Genomic DNA, 18,079 nt, shown 5'->3' with positions numbered 1-18,079 from the left:
TGATCTGATGTCTCTTGTCTGGACAGAGGCAGACCCGAAACTCACCGGTGTTTATAGAAATGCTACCACCACCTTCAGCAATGCTTGGTTCCAGATCGTCCTAAATAACCCTGAGTGCAATGTAATGAAGGACAAGACTCCAGCTGACTCCTTCAGCTATGCTGGAAAAGCCAGATGGAGCAGAGCACACACAGATGTAACCACAGCAGAAGCCATGTCAGCAGCTACAGCCCTCAGCGAGATCCTTCCCTCTGCAGGGTTTGGAGTTTCCCAGCAATAGAAATTTATTCTTTTTTCCCCCCCTTCAAATATCTCTTCTCTAATTTATCTGATTAATTAGAATTTCCCTCCCCACGGGGTCACTTAGTAGTGCACTATTAAAACACCTTAAACAACACAAACTTAAAAATGTCTCCTTTTTCCTGTGGTGTCTGGCCAATTTAAATGTTCAAAACTTAACTCTCCCCCGGTGCCACTGGAACGCCTCACACTGAACAGGGCAGGAGCTCCTCATTCTCCTCTCCATCTCCCCTCCAGGGCTCACAGGGCTGCTCCTTACACTTTTCCCCTCACACTTTGTGCTTTTTCCCTCAAACTTTGCACTTTTTCCCCCTCATACTCTGCACTTTTCTCCCCTCACACTTTGGTACATTTTCTCCCCACTTTCCATTTTTCCCTCTCACACTTTACACTTTTTTGCTCACATTTTGCACTTTTTCCTTCACACTTTCCAGTTTTCCCCCTCAAACTTTGCACTTTTTCCCCCTTTAAACTTTGCACTTTTCCCCCCTCACACTTTGGCACATTTTCTCCTCGCTTTCCATTTTTCCCTCTCACACTTTGCTCTTTTTTGCTCACACCTTCCAATTTTCCCCTTACACTTTGCACTTTATTCCTTCCCACTCTGCCCTGTTTTCTCTCACACCTTGCACTTTCTCCCCCTCACATTTTGCACTTTTTCTCCTCCCTTTCCATTTTTCCCCTCCCTTTCCACTTCCCCACATACACTTTGCACTTTTTCCTCTCACAGTTTTCACTTTTCCCCTCACACTTTGCCCTTTCTCCCCTCACACTTTACACTTTTTCTTCCTTACACTTTTTCTTCCTCACACTCTGCACTTTTTTCGTCACACTTTGCCCTTTTTCTCCTCACACTTTCCCCTTTTCCCCCCTCATGCTTTGGCACTTTTTCTCCTCACTTTCCACTTTTCCCCTGCACACTTCTCACTTTCTCCCCTCACACTTTCCACTTTTTCCCTCAGACTTCACACTTTCCCCTCACATTTTGCGCTTTCTCCCCCTCACACTGCATGCTTTCCCCCCCTCACTTTTTTCATTATTTCCCTCACACTTTCCACTTTTCCCCCTCACATTTTTTTCCTTACATTTTGCACTTTTTTCCTCACATTTTGCACTTTTTCTCTCTCACACTCAGCCCTTCTGGATAAATCTCAGTGTCTGCCAGAACCACCAATGCTCACATGTGGTGTTGGGTCTCCGGCCTCAGTGGACGAAGGAAATTTGAGATGAATGTCAGCCACAGGGGATTTGATTTGTCAAGGCACGCTAAAGTTTGGTGCCCGTCAAATAAATAGCAGATCAATTTTAATGTTTTATATTGTGCATTGGAACGGGTCTGGAAAATATAAGAACAAGTGTTGAGGGGAAATACAAAAGCATCTAATGTATTCCTAGTCACAGACACTCCCCGTACATCAAAATTAGAAATGTGTAGCTGAACGCTTGTGTAAAGGTTATATAAACTTTGATGTAACTCTATGAATGTACCTGAATTAAAAACTTTAAAGAGCTAGAGGCACTGTAAAGTCTAGAAATGCCTTTATATGACTCTCTTTGTATTTGTACACCGACATACCTTCCAAAACCCATTCTCTAAACAGGAAGGAGGCTTTTAAAAGAAAGGGACCTTGATTTCTCTGTGTATTTTGATCATTTTACCCATTTCTAGGTATGAAATGCAGGGTAAAGTGCCCTCACTATCAGGACTGCCCACTTGCCCATGCAGACACTTACTCACACTGTGAAGTTCCCCTGCCATCATTTCACAAGACAAATCTAGTCCAAACTCAGACAGACCTATCCAAACCAGGTTCTGGCTTTAGCCCTGCACTACTCTTCTGTGCTGAGGATTTAAGCTCTGCTTGCACTTTAGTTGCCCATGCCAGCAGTCCTTCTGTGGGTGCCCACAATCCCCTTTCTGCCCTGCCCTTCTGATTTGGAAGCTCAGCTTTATCTTCCAGTTGCTCGGCGGGGAGTTTGTCAGCGATGGTCCCACCTGCTGCATCCAAACATCACCACTGCAGAAAGGAAGAGGAAGCCCACAGAGGGGATTCCAAAGACGCCCTCGGCAGTGTTTCTCCTGCAGCAAAGTGTGAAGCAGTTTCTTAGCAAGTGGTTCCACAGGACACCTCAAACTGCTGCTCCATACAACCTTCAGGGTGGTGAAATTCATGCCGAGACCAAAAAAACAACCCCCAGATTGACAATCAAGTGAAGTCAACCAAATCTGGCATTTTTTCACTAAAATTTGGAAGGAAGGAGAAGTAATTTCCTACCAGAAGAGGAATATGCTGAGAGATTCCGTTGAATTTCCTGACTGCGATCAGCTTCATTATATGAAACATGGGAAGTGTTTGTGCAGCAGGTTTATCTTTTTCTGCATCCCTGGCTCCAACTGATTGATCCAAAATAGTTATAAGGGAGAAAAAAACCCCAAGAGCACAATGAAGTAGCAACTTCTGAGCATTTCACAACATTTCCATATTAGCTCTGGTTACATAATCCCATACCTTCCACACTGGATCAGACACATAAATGCTCCTGGATGGCAGCCTAAAGAAAACCACATAAAAATGTAACTGTTACTTTGTATGTAAGTATCAAGGCTCTTCTCTGGTCAGCATTTGGTCAGCCATAAAGACAGCAGAAGTCCCTTTAGTTATCCCAGAGATCCTTTTTCTTGGTGACACACTGTTGGCAAACGATCTATTGAAAATTCACAAAATTTACAGTAATTAAGTGAATCCTCTCTTCTATGGCCCTCAGATCTTGTCAACATTCATAAATCAAAATGTTTTCTTCTGCAGTTTATGAGATCTGGAATATTCCCCTTCCTGGGAGATGGTGCTCACAAGTCTACCATGAAACAGGAATTCCAGCCAGACAGCTGAAATGGTTGACAGGATAGCCTTTACTTTGTGAATATATTCCTCAGAGGCTCCTCTTGAAGACTTACTGTCTCTTCATCATCCTCTTTGAGCGTACGCAGAGAACCCAGGACGTTTCTCTCCCCAGGGCCTGTGACAGCCCTTGTGCAGGGCCAGGGCACTGTGCATTCCCTGTGCCAGCACAGGCACAGATAACAGCCCCCTGCAAAACTCTTCTCATGCACTTTCCAGGGCTGGCAAAAGCACAGGCTGCTTTTGACACAGCAATCCTTCTTCTGCTGCTTAATGAGACATAGGTAACTTGACAAGATGCTGTTTTCCCAGTCCCCTTAGAGTGCCAGCATGACCAGCATGTTGTTCTGGATGTGGAAACGCTTATGTGTCCCTGGGAGCTTGCCAGCTCATCGACTGGAGGACATAAACAAACCCCTGCTCACTCAGCACCGGCAGCACTGTGCCAAGCACAAGATAAAAGACATGGGGGTTCAAAGTAGGGCCGAGTTTCCAAAAGAACCTTCTCCACCAGCTCAGTGCCCTCTGCAGAGGCCCAGGATAAAGACCAAAACCCCAGCAGCGCAGCAGTCTGGGGGAAATATAAAAGTGCAGCTAACCCTGCAAACCTCTCAACCCAACTGCTGGATCTAAACTTCATCCCCTTGTTTTGTCAGGTACGCTGGATGTGCAGCTACTCCATTTTCCCTGCAGTCTGCCCAATCTGCTCCCAGGAAACCTTGCAGTCCTTTGGGCAGGCTTGGGACAGGAAACAAGAGAGGCACAACTGACAGCAGAAAAGACCACTTATCAGTACACTTTTCTTTGCACTTTAGTCTTGCAACTTTAACATCGAAGAGCCCCTGCTTGCCCCTTAAAATCTGTCGATGTTTTGTAGGACAATTAAAATGTGCATTTGCTTGTAGGCTGTCAACAGGTTCGGCCACGTGGATCTTAAACATTTCTTTCCATGTATTTGCAAACTCCATAGTGCTTTGCATTTGTTTACACCCATGCTGTTATCCACTCAGAATGTAACTGGAAAGTATAACTGTGCCAAGAGATGTTAATAAAGTAAAACAGAAAAGAAACAGAAAAGGAAGAGAGACAATGAATCGGTGCCTCCCATCTCCCAGCCAGCAACACAGAATTACAACAGTATTTTGTCTGACAGCGAAATCAGGTCTATTCCAATGCAATCTGCAGCATGAATCACATTTGCTGTGATCCCACACAACAGAGTAGTCCTCTCAAGTTGAAGATTAGAATCCTATAAGTAAAGCAGACAGTTGATAACTCTACGAGAGATCTGTACAACGTGTCCCAGTGGGAATTCTATCTCACAAACCAGCACTGCAATTTCCAGCTCATTAGGTACTAAAACTTCATGCCCAGCATTGAGTAGGATGCACATACCCCTGGTGTGTCTCTTGACTCTGGGTACATATTAGCTGCTCTCTGCTCTGCAGCTCTGTGAGCCAGCAGAGAAGCTCACAGGGACGAATTTACATAAAATCCACACTGTGTGGGACACGATGTGCCGGAGTCACTCTGATGACGGTCGCAGCATTTGCATCCAAGCAATTTGGGAAGTGATGCTGAAACCTGTTTGGCTTTCCAGACACACATGCTATTACTGTATTGCCACGGTGTAACTGGAATTTCTGCCTGTGTTCAGTTTTGCAAACTAGGGCAGGACAGGAGGGTCCTGTTGCATTGTCCAAGTGACATCCTCTTAATGGTACAAGGAGAGAATATGGTACAGCCTCAGCCCAGACTGAAAATGCCTCAACCCTGCAACTGAGATGCTGGACTTTACCCCAGGAACGTCAGTGCTGCTTTGTTTTAGAAGAAACACCAAGGAGGTAAAAACTGTCAGGTCTCAGATCAGGATCTGCAGATCTATCAAAATATCTACATACCAACCATCACTTACACACCCCATGCAGAAATGGGCAGTAACTCCTCCATTTGAGCAGTTTTCCCAACGATCAGTAAAGGTAAAAATTCATACTAGTCAGACAGTCTTATCAAATTAATAAGCAGAGGAAGGGCAATACATCTGAATTGCTGTATCTGAATATTAGTGAAGCATTTAATGAAGTTTTCTAAATTCAAATTTTTTCTTATTGGAAAAACTAATCTGTAAAAAGCACAGATAGAAATAAACTGAGGTCAGACTAGAAGATTCAGGGTTTCTTTGAATTCAGAAGCTTAAATGCATAAAAAACCCAGATGCTGACACATTGATCAGCAGTAGGTCTGGTTTCATAAAGTCTTTAATAAAGTGAAAAAGTAGAATCAAGAACACCGGGTTTAAAGAACAGACAGTTCTCTGGTAGCTGTTAGCAAAACAAGAGGGTAAAGCTGTAATGAACCAGGTAAATGGGACACACATCAAATGAGAACACACATATAATAATTCAAGCTACATAACTAATCACTAGAGCAAAGAAAAATCTAAGATATAGATTTGAATTGGGAAGAAGATGCCTACAAATCTATCACCCTGAAAAGTAGGTGAGATGCAAAGAACAGAGATGCATCTGTATATGAAGCTGCACCAAAAAAGGTGATTAAAAGAAAGAAAGTAATTGATGGGAAGGACATTTTATTATCAAGACATTGATGGAAGAGTTAAACATGCATGGAATCAAATTTATCAACACTCGTACCCATAACTAAACTAACCGTAGAATCAATCCTACGAATGGTCAGAATTTATGATTAAATTAATTAATTACCAACAACATCAAGGGTCTTAATGGCACCACTGACACTGCACCCAGTCTCATGAGTAGTTTTCGACTACTTATTATCAGAAACAAGTCTATATATTGAAGGTTATTTAGAGAACTGTTATGAATACCTCACAGTATACGCCAAAACAAGAAAAATCAAAGCTGAATTGCAATGACATATTTCTCAACGAGTGTTTTAAGCATAAACAAGGATGAGGGAGAACAGTCCCAGTGGCCCAAGGCAGAAGCAGGTAATGAGATCAGAGCACAAAACTTGGGGGGAGTGTCTGGAAAAGCTTGGCAGAGCTCCGACTAACTGTGCTAGGAAACAGTCTTGCAGCGGGTTTATTAGTTGTCTCATTGCTTGAATCCTTTAAAATCAAAGCAGGACAATATCCTGTTGTGTTCAAATCTCATTTCCGTTCTCCAAACTTAAAGGAAAACACAACGGATCCAATTCTGCCCTCAGTTATAATTGCTCAAATACCTTCTGTAATTAGACAGTTACCTGGCCACAAACCAAAACAAGTTGTCTTGGGTAACATGTTCTTGAAAAAGAAATGGAAAACTCAGTAAGAAAGGAATAGAGCAAGATTCCTTGCTCTACCCTTGAATGGGTATATTGTAACAAAACACAGGGAAATCTGATTATAAACAGGGAATGGTAACTCCAATTCAAGATCAGAAGTAAATGCTCACTTAATGACAAGCAGTCAGTGAGGGAAAACAAGGGAAGGTAAACATGTTGTGCTTTAAGCAGCCTACATAAAAGAGCTTGCTCAGTATCAGTTAATCCATGTGGAAATCTCACACGCCCAAGGACACCAAGATCCAGAATATTTTGCAGAGGAAGGAGCATCAAGCAAGCAAAGCAGAGCTCAGTATGTTTGAAGCAGGAATGCTTGCCATTCTAAAGAAGCTATCGCATCCACTTTAGCATCTGTACAAGTGCACAGAGAAAACTAACAGCGGATACAATTTTTTCTTGGCAAGAAAATGTCTGCAGATGGAAAACCGCTTTTCTGAACCATTAGAAGAGGTACTGCAGCCCAAGACACTTAGTTCACTCCAGGGAGGAAATATTTCCTAAAAGCTTCCAGGCAAGCCACAGCAAATAGCAAACCTCATACTCCAATCAGAACTAAAACTTCGGGAGCATTCCAAGGACACTGCCATCTCCAAAGGGAGAGGAGGAAGTGTCACCTGAGAAGAAACACGTGTTTCCAAATCTCACTTGTGCCTGTAGGCATGAGCCACCCGGTTTAACACATCTTAAAGCCACTGTGCAATGTTGAGCACGCTCTTTATTCACTTATTTTATTAGAACTCACAGGCTTTTTCATCCCTTTTCAAACTCCCAAGAAAGAAGGGTTCAAACCCACAGGGGTTACAGCCCATGAAATGGATGTATTTTTCTCTGATAGTGCTAGAAAACAGCAAAACACACACCTAAGCAGGGAAGATTTTAAACACTCAATATTTTCTCTTCTTTTAAAATTTATATGTTGGAAACACATTTATTTTGAATGAATATTGATCCTTCAAATGTCTGCAGCAGCTCTGAAAACCTCTGCTGTTACAAAGCATGGTCACAGTTCAGAGATTCTGGTAAGCAGAGGTTTTGTGTTAAGGAAAACAAGTCTTGGAACAGTTTCTAAAACTTTAGCAGACATATATATATATAAATTTGAATAATCAGTAATTGTTAAGGAGTGGGGAAAACCTCCACTCTGGTACAAACCTCTCCTAAGTCTCAAGACTGAAGGAGGGTGAACAACTTCACCTCAGGGTTGGTCTGTGAAGAACTGTTCCATCTGAAGGCAGCCAGAGAACCACTCTGGACTGCAGCTCACTCCTTGGCAGGCCTTTTCTGCTTTGCCTTTTTTGTTCCCTTTCAAATTCAGTTTTGCTTAAAAGGGTTGGCCTGCTCTGTGCAGGCTTTACATTAGACTCAGCTACTGTATCCCAGGTTCTCATCCAACAGCAGGGCCTTGGCTATTGAAACCCCCAAGGAATCCACATCCTGCTGGTGTCAGTTGACACTGTAAAGTAACGCAGAGCGACACAGCCCTGTGAAAGATGCCCTTGCAGTTCCAAGGAACCCCTTTCCTACCTCATTCAATACATGAGGGGCAAATTAAACACAGGCAAACACCGTGAGCCACACCAGGTGTCCCAGCAGACATCCTAAGGTTGCTGTTTCTGAACACTTCGAGCCCAAACTGCAACCAACAAAAAAAAATTACGGTGGGCAGAAAGCCCTGTGGCATTGCAGGGTTTTACAGACATGAGCCCATTCTCCAGCTGCTCTGGAATTTTCAGCAGAGATGTAGAAGGAGTTGTTTCTGACAGGATATCCCTTACAGGATAAGACATGACAGATAGTTTAGACTCAATTAAATCTTTAAAAACCCCACGAAAGCACCTTCACACCGGTTCCCAGCTAGGAGTGGAACGAGTACTTTGCAACACGGCAGATTTGTAAAGGCAGACAACCAGCCCAGTGGAAAGATGTTTAAATCAGACAGATAAAAATACCATTAATCCCCACAATACTGTAGCTATTTCTGACAGACTGGAAAGAGGGACACTACTGGACTATGTCACTGTCTTCCCAAACCTTTGAAAAACACCCTCTGCAGAACATCTCAGAGCAATCCTGGGAGATGGGATAATGTTGCACGTTGGCTTACTTCCAATTGCTAAGTTGTATGAAAAGACATCTAAAAATACATTGTTTCTTCTCTTAAGTGATACTTCTCTACATAAGCTATTCATGCACTTGCCAAAAAGTCTTGTAGTATAATGGGAAGAGACGAGAGTATAAGTATGCTATAGGTGGTGAAAAAAATGTAAAAAAGAAAAAAGGCATGGCTAATGTTTTTACTTCCAGGAAGTCCTACAGCTGAAGAAAATATTAATATTAAACAGAAGTGGAAAAGAATAAAGGTGTGGCACTGCAAAGACAGTGCAAATAAACCAAAAAGAAGGGACTTTGGTCCCTTTAAAAGGCCTTTCTTTTCTTTACACTTGGTTCTGCAGCTGCAGGCACAATACCTTTCCTAAACAAATCCAGCTCTACCTTCATAACAATTGCTTTTTTTGCCCTCTTTACTACCTCTGGAAGTCTGTGCCAGGACCATATTGTTAGGAAAGTTCTCTTCATTTCCAGCCTAAATTTATTCAAGGCCACTCGATCCCTCTGTGTTCTTCTGCCAACATTGTCCTTTAGTTTACCACTTCTTTCTGCCTCCCCAGTGCTTAACCCCGGTGTATTTATAGGGAACAGCCACATTCCAGCCACAGGATACTGTTAGATGATTCCATCTGACATTATAAGGGAAAGTGCCTCCTATGGCTGCTGTGTTACAGCAGTGTACATACTCCAAGCATGGAGTACGTACCCCAAAAATCTCACAGGTCACTTCTAGTTCCCTCAAGGCACAGACTGTTCATTTAGTCCAGCTGACCAAAGGATGAGGCAAAACCCAACAATGACACACAAAAGGGGATGGATGGCCAACTGACAACGAGCTCATCTATGGCAGAGCCAGGAAAACTGTGCTTCCTCTGCCACCAGTTCTAGATGTCACCCACTGGATCATAGCAACTGTCACCCGCTGTGTCCTCAGGGGCCCTCTGCAGCTGAAAGCACTACAGTTGTACAGAGTCACAAGGAGGAGCCAAACCCTGCAGTGTTTGTTCCAGGTTTATCCACATTTGTTTCCTTCGGCCCTGGAGCCCACGCTGCTTTATGTCTCCAGAAGTAAACTCGATCTGATACTCATCTTCAAATAATAAATCCTGCCGCTAAAATTGAATACCTCCCCGTGTTCCATAAAAGAGGCAGTAAAACAGCAACAAGCACAAAAGAAACAGTTTTGTTTTTAGACTAAGTTTGCTATTTATGGGCTGTGATAGTCTGAGGCCGAGTCGAACACAATACAGGCAGAAAAATACGGCTCCCCAACCCCTGTAATGCAGGATTGACGTAAGAGTCCCTTATCTCTGAGCAAAAGCTGAAGGGAGTGATGCAAAATCCATTCTTACTAGTCCTCATCACTGATTCCTTTTGCTATCAAGCTGTTACAATTAAAAAGATGATGCACTTGACCTGTAGAGCAGATGCAAAAAAATCCTCATAACTGAGGACTTTACACTCAGATTTTTACACAGATTTTTACAACACTTAGTCTTTTACTTGAGATGAAGCCTTCCAAAGAATTGCAGGAAATTAGTCTGAAATTAATTTTACAGCTTAACTAGTAACTAAAAACCAAGCTCCTAAGAAGAAAATACAGTGTATTACAGAAACATATTCTGCAAATTCATTTTGACAAGTAGAGTCAAAGTTATTTATGTTGATACATTATCCATACTTACATTTCCTGCACATACATATATATATATTTTAAAACAGTATAAAAATGAAAAAGTTTTCTGGTAAGTTACCTAACTTGGCACTCGGAGCTGACAGCATGGGATAGACTATGGCTTTGGTGTGACTTCAGCATTTTAAGGAGCAATAAATCCTGACTGGGATCTATTGTTCTGTCATCATTTGAGATTGAGAAACACTGCTGAGAGTTCTCCTCTTGTACAGCTGGAATGCTGGAAAACACTGCAAATCCCCAAGTTAATGGAGTTTTTTGGTAGTTTTTTGGTAATTTGCAGTGTTAGAGTTTGGAAGGCAAAGAATTTCAGCCGTTTTGTAACACTTCCTACAAATGTTTCATGCCAGAAGCCCCTACCATGGGTCTGAATGATTTATACACCAGAATTTAGGCTTTAAATATCACGAACTATGCCTTAAAAGTACAGCTGTGGTTGCATAGTACTTGTTTTTCCCATTAAAATCTGTTGCCTAGGAAATGACCCCCTTCTGCCATTAAAAGACTCCAATGTGTAGTTATTCTTAAGCAGTTACTAAAAGGTAAATTTAATGCAGTGGGATGAAAATATTTGAATTGCATTGATGTTTAAGGGAGGAAAAACACATCTGTGCTGAAGTGAACGCTGCCTGGTGTTAAGGCTGCCATGGGAAAAATACATATAGTAAATGCTGTATAAAATTACATCTTAATCTAGTGTTAATTGTTTAGTTTATTTTATCATCCAAGAAAAACTCAGCACAACAGCCACCAATAAATGGAATTCAAAGGGAGTCGTGGAACTACCCTAAATCCTTCTAAACACATGTCTAACCAAAACTGACACAGAGCAAATAGGTATAGTTCACAAAATCTGGAGAGAGAAACACTGTGAAATACAAGAGCAAAGTTATTTTCCTCTGTGCAGAGCTAGAGGTTTGGCCCTTTAAAATTAAATAGGCAGAGGAAGTTTTTAAATTAATGCATCCTTAAGAGAAAAAATTAGCATCTTTATGCTATTACTTGTCTCAAAGATGCCCCTCTAATAAGTACAATCTGGTGTGTAGACACACTGCCCAGGAAAAATCTCCAAAGCACTTCCAGACTCTATTTTTAAAGCTTATTCCATAAAGATCACTCTAAAAGTAATGGTTGATAATAACATAACCCTTGCCTTGCTCCCACCAAGGACAATGGTGGGAAGCATATATTTTATACCTGCAGCTTTTTCACGGTTCCTTTCCCTGGCAGATCTTGGTTTCATGTTCTTCACTGCTTTCCTTGCCAGTCTGGTACATGGGTACAGCTCTTCTTGCATGTTTAGAGTCTCCAAGGGACACGGGATGTCCCTCCAGCCAAGGCTGTGGCTCAGAGGTTTTCAAAGCACTTCACTGTTTTCGGAATGAAAGGTTTAAACTGGGACACAGGGATTGGAGTTCTCAAGGCACTGGGGTCCTTTGGAACTCAGAAACTTTTAGGAATGAACTGCTTTGTTAAGCCAGGAAGGACCAGCACAGTTTCTGCAGAATGTGAAGCAAGTTTATATGGTAAATTTGCCATAATTCCACAATCCAGGACTGTTGCTCCCAGGAGCCTGGACACCGCAAGCAGAGACATCTGAAACTTGGCATCAATGTCCCCTCTCCCATCCATAATGTAACAAGGCCCTGAACAATTTACTTTGATACAAGCCTTTAAATAAAAATAAATAAAAGAATTAAATAAAAGCAAATCAGGAACTTCCCAATAAATCCCCTGGCAATCCACTTATTGAGACCCATCCTATTATCAACGATTGTGACATGAAATGGAACATATTCAGCAGTTATGCCAGACACCCACTGCAAATCTTCACAGCCTGAAAACACCAAACTGCAACATGGTACCTCACCAGCCCCAACAGCCCCCCAGAACACTTCTGTTGACAGTGAGAGACTGCTCAGCAGTACCAGGGACTTCCTCCTGCTTCCACCTGATAAGGAAACCGTGAATTCATCTCCTTGGCTGTACAACACAAAGCATTAATCACAACCTGCTTCCACCACAGCAAAACACTACTCCAGATGTTTAACCTATGGAGAAGTCAAGCCCATGTCTCTGCTGATTTTGCAAATCCCAGCAATAAATACACCTAAAAATACATCAGTGACAAGCACAGGCAGCCTTTTTTACTCAGAGCTCTGCAACCTGATTTTACCAGGTACCACAGGAGCCACGCTGTAAAAGTTCAAAATATTGTGGACAGCTCTTCCTTGCTGTGCTCCAAATATTGTAGTTGAGCAGCAACAGGTACAACAGAAGGGCCACAATGGTGATCAGGGAAATTCTGAGATGTCAAAAGAGTCTGAATAGCGCTGTGAAAGCCGACACACAGTACAACTGGTCACTAGAAATTCATTTAATTAGCTATGAGAGAATAATTAAAGGAGAATATTGTTGTACAGTGGTTGTGCACAGATAATGACCTCAGACAGGAAATTGGAAAGAACAGACATCAGACAACTGAAGGCCCAGAACTGTCCAAACAGGGCGCAGGCAGCAAGGACTCAGGTGCTGTACAAAGGCACATTGTTTCCATTTTATGAATTTGGATTTGTGTTTTCAAGGGAAAATCCCTACTTTTATTTAAGAGAACTTTTCAATGCATAAAATTTTATTTGCTCAGAAGCACATGCACCAGACTCTCAGAAGTTGCCCTGGTACCTGTGTTCGAGGTTCCAGCCAAGAACTGCCCGGAAACTCCACTTCGACAACCTTGGGAATTGTCCTTTCTGACAGCAGAAAGCCTGAGTGACAACCCGTTCTAGAGAACACCATATTAAGAGGTTAAATAATTATTTTAAATATCCAGTTAAAATTTGGTGACATTCTGTAGACATGGAGCACTTTTTTGGCAATTATTCCATGAGTGTAGGATTGAGTGCACACCTACGCTTCATTTAATATACAATGAATTGCATTCCCAACTCGGAGCAGATGTACAGAAAATATTGTGTCCCCATGTCATTCCTGATTAGCCAATTCCTGTCATTTTAAGGCAGTGAGCTCAGGAGATTTGCACTGGAGCATGTGCCAATTGCTGCAGCTCGGCTGCCAGACAGGGTGTTATATGAGGTGGCATCTTCAGCACAGAGGTGGCTCTCAGGCTGTGCCAGCTGGACCTCAGAGCACAAGTTTGAAGAGGGGGAAAAAAACCCCCCACAATCCCACAAAAGGAATTAACTCTCTATGACTTGCCTTTCCCTTGTTAAATTCAGTTCCTCCTTATTGCTAGTCAGAGGGTGATTTCATTTTGACTCCGGTGTTCTGTTAGCATACCTCCTTCTAATAAACCCTTTATTTGGTTTATATGAAGTGCCAATATTTGGGTAAGAAGAATGATCTTTTAGGTAACAGACTTTCCTGTCGCTGATGTGAAACAAGGTAAGCTCAGAGGACTGTTCTAATATTTGCCCAGATGAGAAAGGAGGTCACAACGTGTTTTCATTTACTCGTGTTCCTACTGATGTCAAAAGACAAGTCTGCATGAATGCCATAAAGAAGCAGGATTTAACCCTCCAGCAAAACCTCTGGGAACACTAAGTTTGACTGAAGTAGAAGAAATAAGAAGCCTTACGAGAAAAATCAGAAGTGTCTGAGAGACAACACTGACCATGGCATCGAGAGCTCTAGGATTCCTTCAGGAAGATGCCAAGGACAGAAGGTTTCCAGGGAGAGGGGCTGGAGTGCCTTCAGGGAACCTCAAGACTTTTGGGAAAGACGTCTTTGTGTGGCCTCTGGATCCACAGTCTCTGGACCAAACCATTTTTTTTCATGTTAGACCTGTTCTGCAGGATATTCCTGAGGTCCTAAAATTTCTAAGGTGCGACCACATTAAAAGCTGGGGTAACCATTAGGATATGTGGGTTGGGATAAAACAGGATGCAGACACAAACTGAATGCGATTTTAAGACTTCTGGTGGTAGCAAAAATCTGCAGAGATTTGAGCAGGAGTTCTCTCACTGGTCTTGGAGAAATGCCCAGTTAATCCCTGACAACACCTGAGATGTTCAAGAGGGAATCACAGCACGAAATCCACTGAGCTGATCTCACATCCCACTTTGTACATCACTTCGTCCAAAAGCAGAGGGCTAGACTTAATACTGTGATTAAATTACCGAATTATCATGTGCTTAGTTTCACTGTCCCTGATTTCTTCTTTCAGTTTTGCATTTCAGCTGCTGGTAAACAGTCATGTGACAGTAAGGTTTCTGCTGAACTTCACATATCAGGGCAACTGTTCTATCAATGATATACACTGAAAAGTAAATACTGAAATCAGCCCCATCCTTTCTAAACTGAACCCAACCAAACACACCTAAGCACACCACATGACGTCTCCCAGGCTTGTATGATCCAAACCACAGACAGCTGGAAATGTAACTGGATTTTGAACCAAATTTTCCTTTAGCATGTGCTGTAGGATAACTGGGTTACTGTTTGAAATCAGAATCCAAGTACAGCAAGGGCATAAAAAAGCACTGACCTTTCTTTGCTAGGTTGCTGTTGGGTTCATACTTCTCAATCAGCACCTGAACTTGTTCTTGTTTCAGGGGTGGATAAAGGATCTCGTTTAATCGTGGGTCACGCTGCTTCAAATTTATAAACTCCATCATCTGATCAACAGTAAGGTATGGTTTGCTCTTGGCACCACTGGAGAAAAATTAAAGCAACAGCAAAGGCATTAAAACACAGTTCCTTGTAATCTTGTTCAATGTTCTGAAACTTCCCAGGGAAACCGAAACAAGATTCAAAGTATCAAACAACAAAAACACCCTCCCGCTGTGTCTCTGGGCTAATTTACTTTGCCGGCATGTAATGACAAAGACTCTCCATCAAACTTGCAGGAGGAGGATCTTTAAAAACCTTCAGCATTACTGACATCAATGGGAAGACTTAGAGCAATGCTAAAAGCCTTTCATTCTTCTGAATTCCTGGAATTCAGCTATTTAAAACAGAAAACTACTTTGAATTCAATCCTGAGCTGGCCACAAACACTCTTTCCTGGTCCAACTATTTGGGTTTAATGCTGAATGACAGTAGCCCTGACTTCATTATGCCAGGATTTGTTTGGGTCTTTTTTTATTACAAACCTGCTAAAAACCGTGAGGCACTTTGCAAAGCAAACAAAAAGATGCCTATTTAGAGAGGCAGTAAAAAGAGCAGAGCTGGTTACAAGCTGTACCCAGCTGGAGACCCAGGAAGCCTCCAGGGCAGGTGATGTGCCCGGGGTTGTCTCTGCAGCACCCAGGACTGGCCTATTTCTGCTCTGGCAGAGAGGAACGGAGAGCCTGCCCCGGGTTCAGCGGGAGCAAACTAGGACAGGGCTGTGCTCCTCCGAAACCTCAGCTGCAGAGAAAACAAGCCCCACAGCACAGTGTCAGGGCAGCGGCGCTGCAAAAACACGTCCAGGGATTGCTTTGGTGGTCTTGGGATGTGTTTGGGAAATTGCCTTTCTCCCCTATCGCTTCATGTTCCGACTCCATTGATCAGGACGTGCTGGAACTGGGAAGTGCCCGGATTTGCCGCGAGGGGTGAAGCACCACGAGTCACAGAGTTTGTCACAGAACGGATGAAATCAGCTGGAACCAGCTGCTAATTTAATTTCACGGTGAGAATTCATGATACACAAATCCTAGAAGTTACTGCATTTTTTTTTTTTTGCAGCTCTTAATTAAGCTTTTGGGGGTGATTATACGTATTCTCGTGCCTATTGCCTGCTGTTACTGCTTATTACTTTTCTTCCTTTACTTTTTGGAAGCCTAAATGACCCTGATCCATGTGAAAAAAACCCAAGACCTGGCACTTCTGCTCCTATAGGAACAAATCCTTTAAAACTCCAGCTATTAGATATGGAGGCAAAGGCTTGGGAGAGAAGGAACCCAAGGTTAAATAACAGCCCTGCTTGACAATTAAATCTGTTACTGGCAAGCCACAGTCTAAATAACCTGATTACCACACCCAGCCCAGAAAATCTGTGAATGGGGAAAATAAGTAAACATATAAATAAATGAGTGTGTTTTCTTACAACTCTGAGAAGATGTGGTCGATCTCAGGCCGAGGGCAGAGGTTGTTTAAGAACACTCTGTACACTTCTGGCGTGAAGTCGTCTTGAGGGATTGAATCATTCTGTGAAATGGGGGGAAAAAGAGAGTGAAAGAGAGATACAGCACTTTTATACATTCTTTGTAAACAGATCACTCACTATTTGGCTTCTCTAGGTAGCAGGAAAGAAATCAAAAGGAACCCAGATTCTGCAGAATAATAAATCCCCCTGAATAACAGAGCAGCTTAGAGGGTACGTGTTTAAAAAAACATCCAGACACTTCTGTCAGCTTCCATAAGGCACAGTTCTCTCTGTCTCTGAGCACCTGTGAAGGAGGAGGAAGGGACATCTCCCCATCTAACCCCTTATCTAGAGCATAAATAAATGTACTGGTCCCAAGGAAGAGTGAGGTGGCTGGGCAGTGGTGCTGAGCCCAAGTGCTTCAGCGAGGAAAACAGCAGCATTACAGAGGACAAGGACATCACTCAGCTTTCCAAAGCTTTCACAGAAGTGGGGAACAACATGGGTCACTGAGTCATTACCAATACACATGTCCAAGATGCCACAATTCTGGGCAAGACTCACACAGCATAGCTTTTCCATACATCTTTGTCCTAAACTCTCAGTGTAACACATTTGGCAATCAGATTTCTTATACAGGAACCAATAAAAATGTTCTCCTAATAGAAGACATGTCAGGGTTTTTTTTTTTCTGACATTTTCTAAAATTTAGAAAAATTTAAATTTAGTCCTGCTTCTAGATGACACTTTCATCATCCTCATTATATTTCTCCGTGAAAAAAAAAAATGAATTGCTGTTATTAACTGGAGAGACTTGAAAAGTCCTTTGCATGAAGCTGGAGCATCCTTAATCCAAAGCTATGACATGGGCCCACGTGATGCCTCTCCACAGCTCCAAAACCCGCCCAAATCTGACGGACTGGAGAAGGAAAACGGTAACTTGGACACAAAGCTGTTTGCTTTACACACCACTGGCCCCTGGCTGTGTCAGAGGCGAGGCTGCTCATGGGGAAATCAGTGCTTGTGTTTATTCTGCCTGTCCAACGCCGTTGCCAAGGGAACAGGAAGCATCGGTTCAAGCCTTTGCTGGACGGAAGGAAACTTTTCTCACTTTTTCCGGCTTTAGGTTAAAATAAATAAACAAATGGCACAGGCGGTGCTTTGTCTCCTGTCATCTGTGAAACCCACACAGGCTCCAGAGGGTTTTGTCCTGTGGTGCTTTCGGCTGAGGGTTGGACTGTCGAGACCTGTATCTTCCCAAAGTCCAGAATTCTCAAAGCTTGGGAATTTTCTTGTTAAAGCTGGCACCCCACTCTCCCCTGTCCCCTCTGCCTATAACCCCTCAGCCAGGGCATTTTAAACATGGATTCTCTAATTACCACAGAACTACAGTCTCCAATCAACCTAATATATGTTTTCCTTTACGGGGGATTTGAAGGTGCTCAGCTGAACAAATGTGGGTCTCCTCCAATAACCTGAGATCCAAGTTTTGATTTGCCACTCGGTTCCAGTTCAGAAGACATCCCCCAGTTTCCCTCCCTGTATCTCCAAACACCTATGACAAAGAGGAAAACCAACACGAGTCTTCAGGCATAAGTACAGACAGTTTTAAAAACTATTTCCTACCAGCACCATCATCAGTGGGCTACAAACCACAATTACCTAGATGGGAGATCAGAGCTT

The 18,079-nt window shown here is 42.7% G+C and overlaps 1 protein-coding gene across 2 annotated transcripts in view; it reads right to left on the bottom strand.

Moving 5' to 3' along the window:
• The window catches only part of PLCB1 (phospholipase C beta 1), a 334,930-nt gene that overhangs the window by 106,578 nt on the left and 210,273 nt on the right, over positions 1-18,079 (bottom strand). For both annotated transcript variants that reach the window (XM_027654013.1, XM_027654014.1), the window contains exons 8-9: positions 16,358-16,458; positions 14,816-14,982 (exon numbers count right to left, since the gene is read on the bottom strand). In XM_027654013.1, the coding sequence (XP_027509814.1) occupies positions 14,816-14,982; positions 16,358-16,458 (268 nt within the window). The remainder of the gene's footprint in view (positions 1-14,815; positions 14,983-16,357; positions 16,459-18,079) is intronic.

The sequence above is a fragment of the Corapipo altera genome, unplaced genomic scaffold, assembly GCF_003945725.1.
Source record: "Corapipo altera isolate COAL_440 unplaced genomic scaffold, ASM394572v1 70, whole genome shotgun sequence".
Classification (NCBI taxonomy): Eukaryota; Metazoa; Chordata; class Aves; order Passeriformes; family Pipridae; genus Corapipo; species Corapipo altera.
The sequence above is the reverse complement of the archived record's forward strand: the minus strand, read 5'-3'. Positions and strand labels throughout refer to the sequence as shown.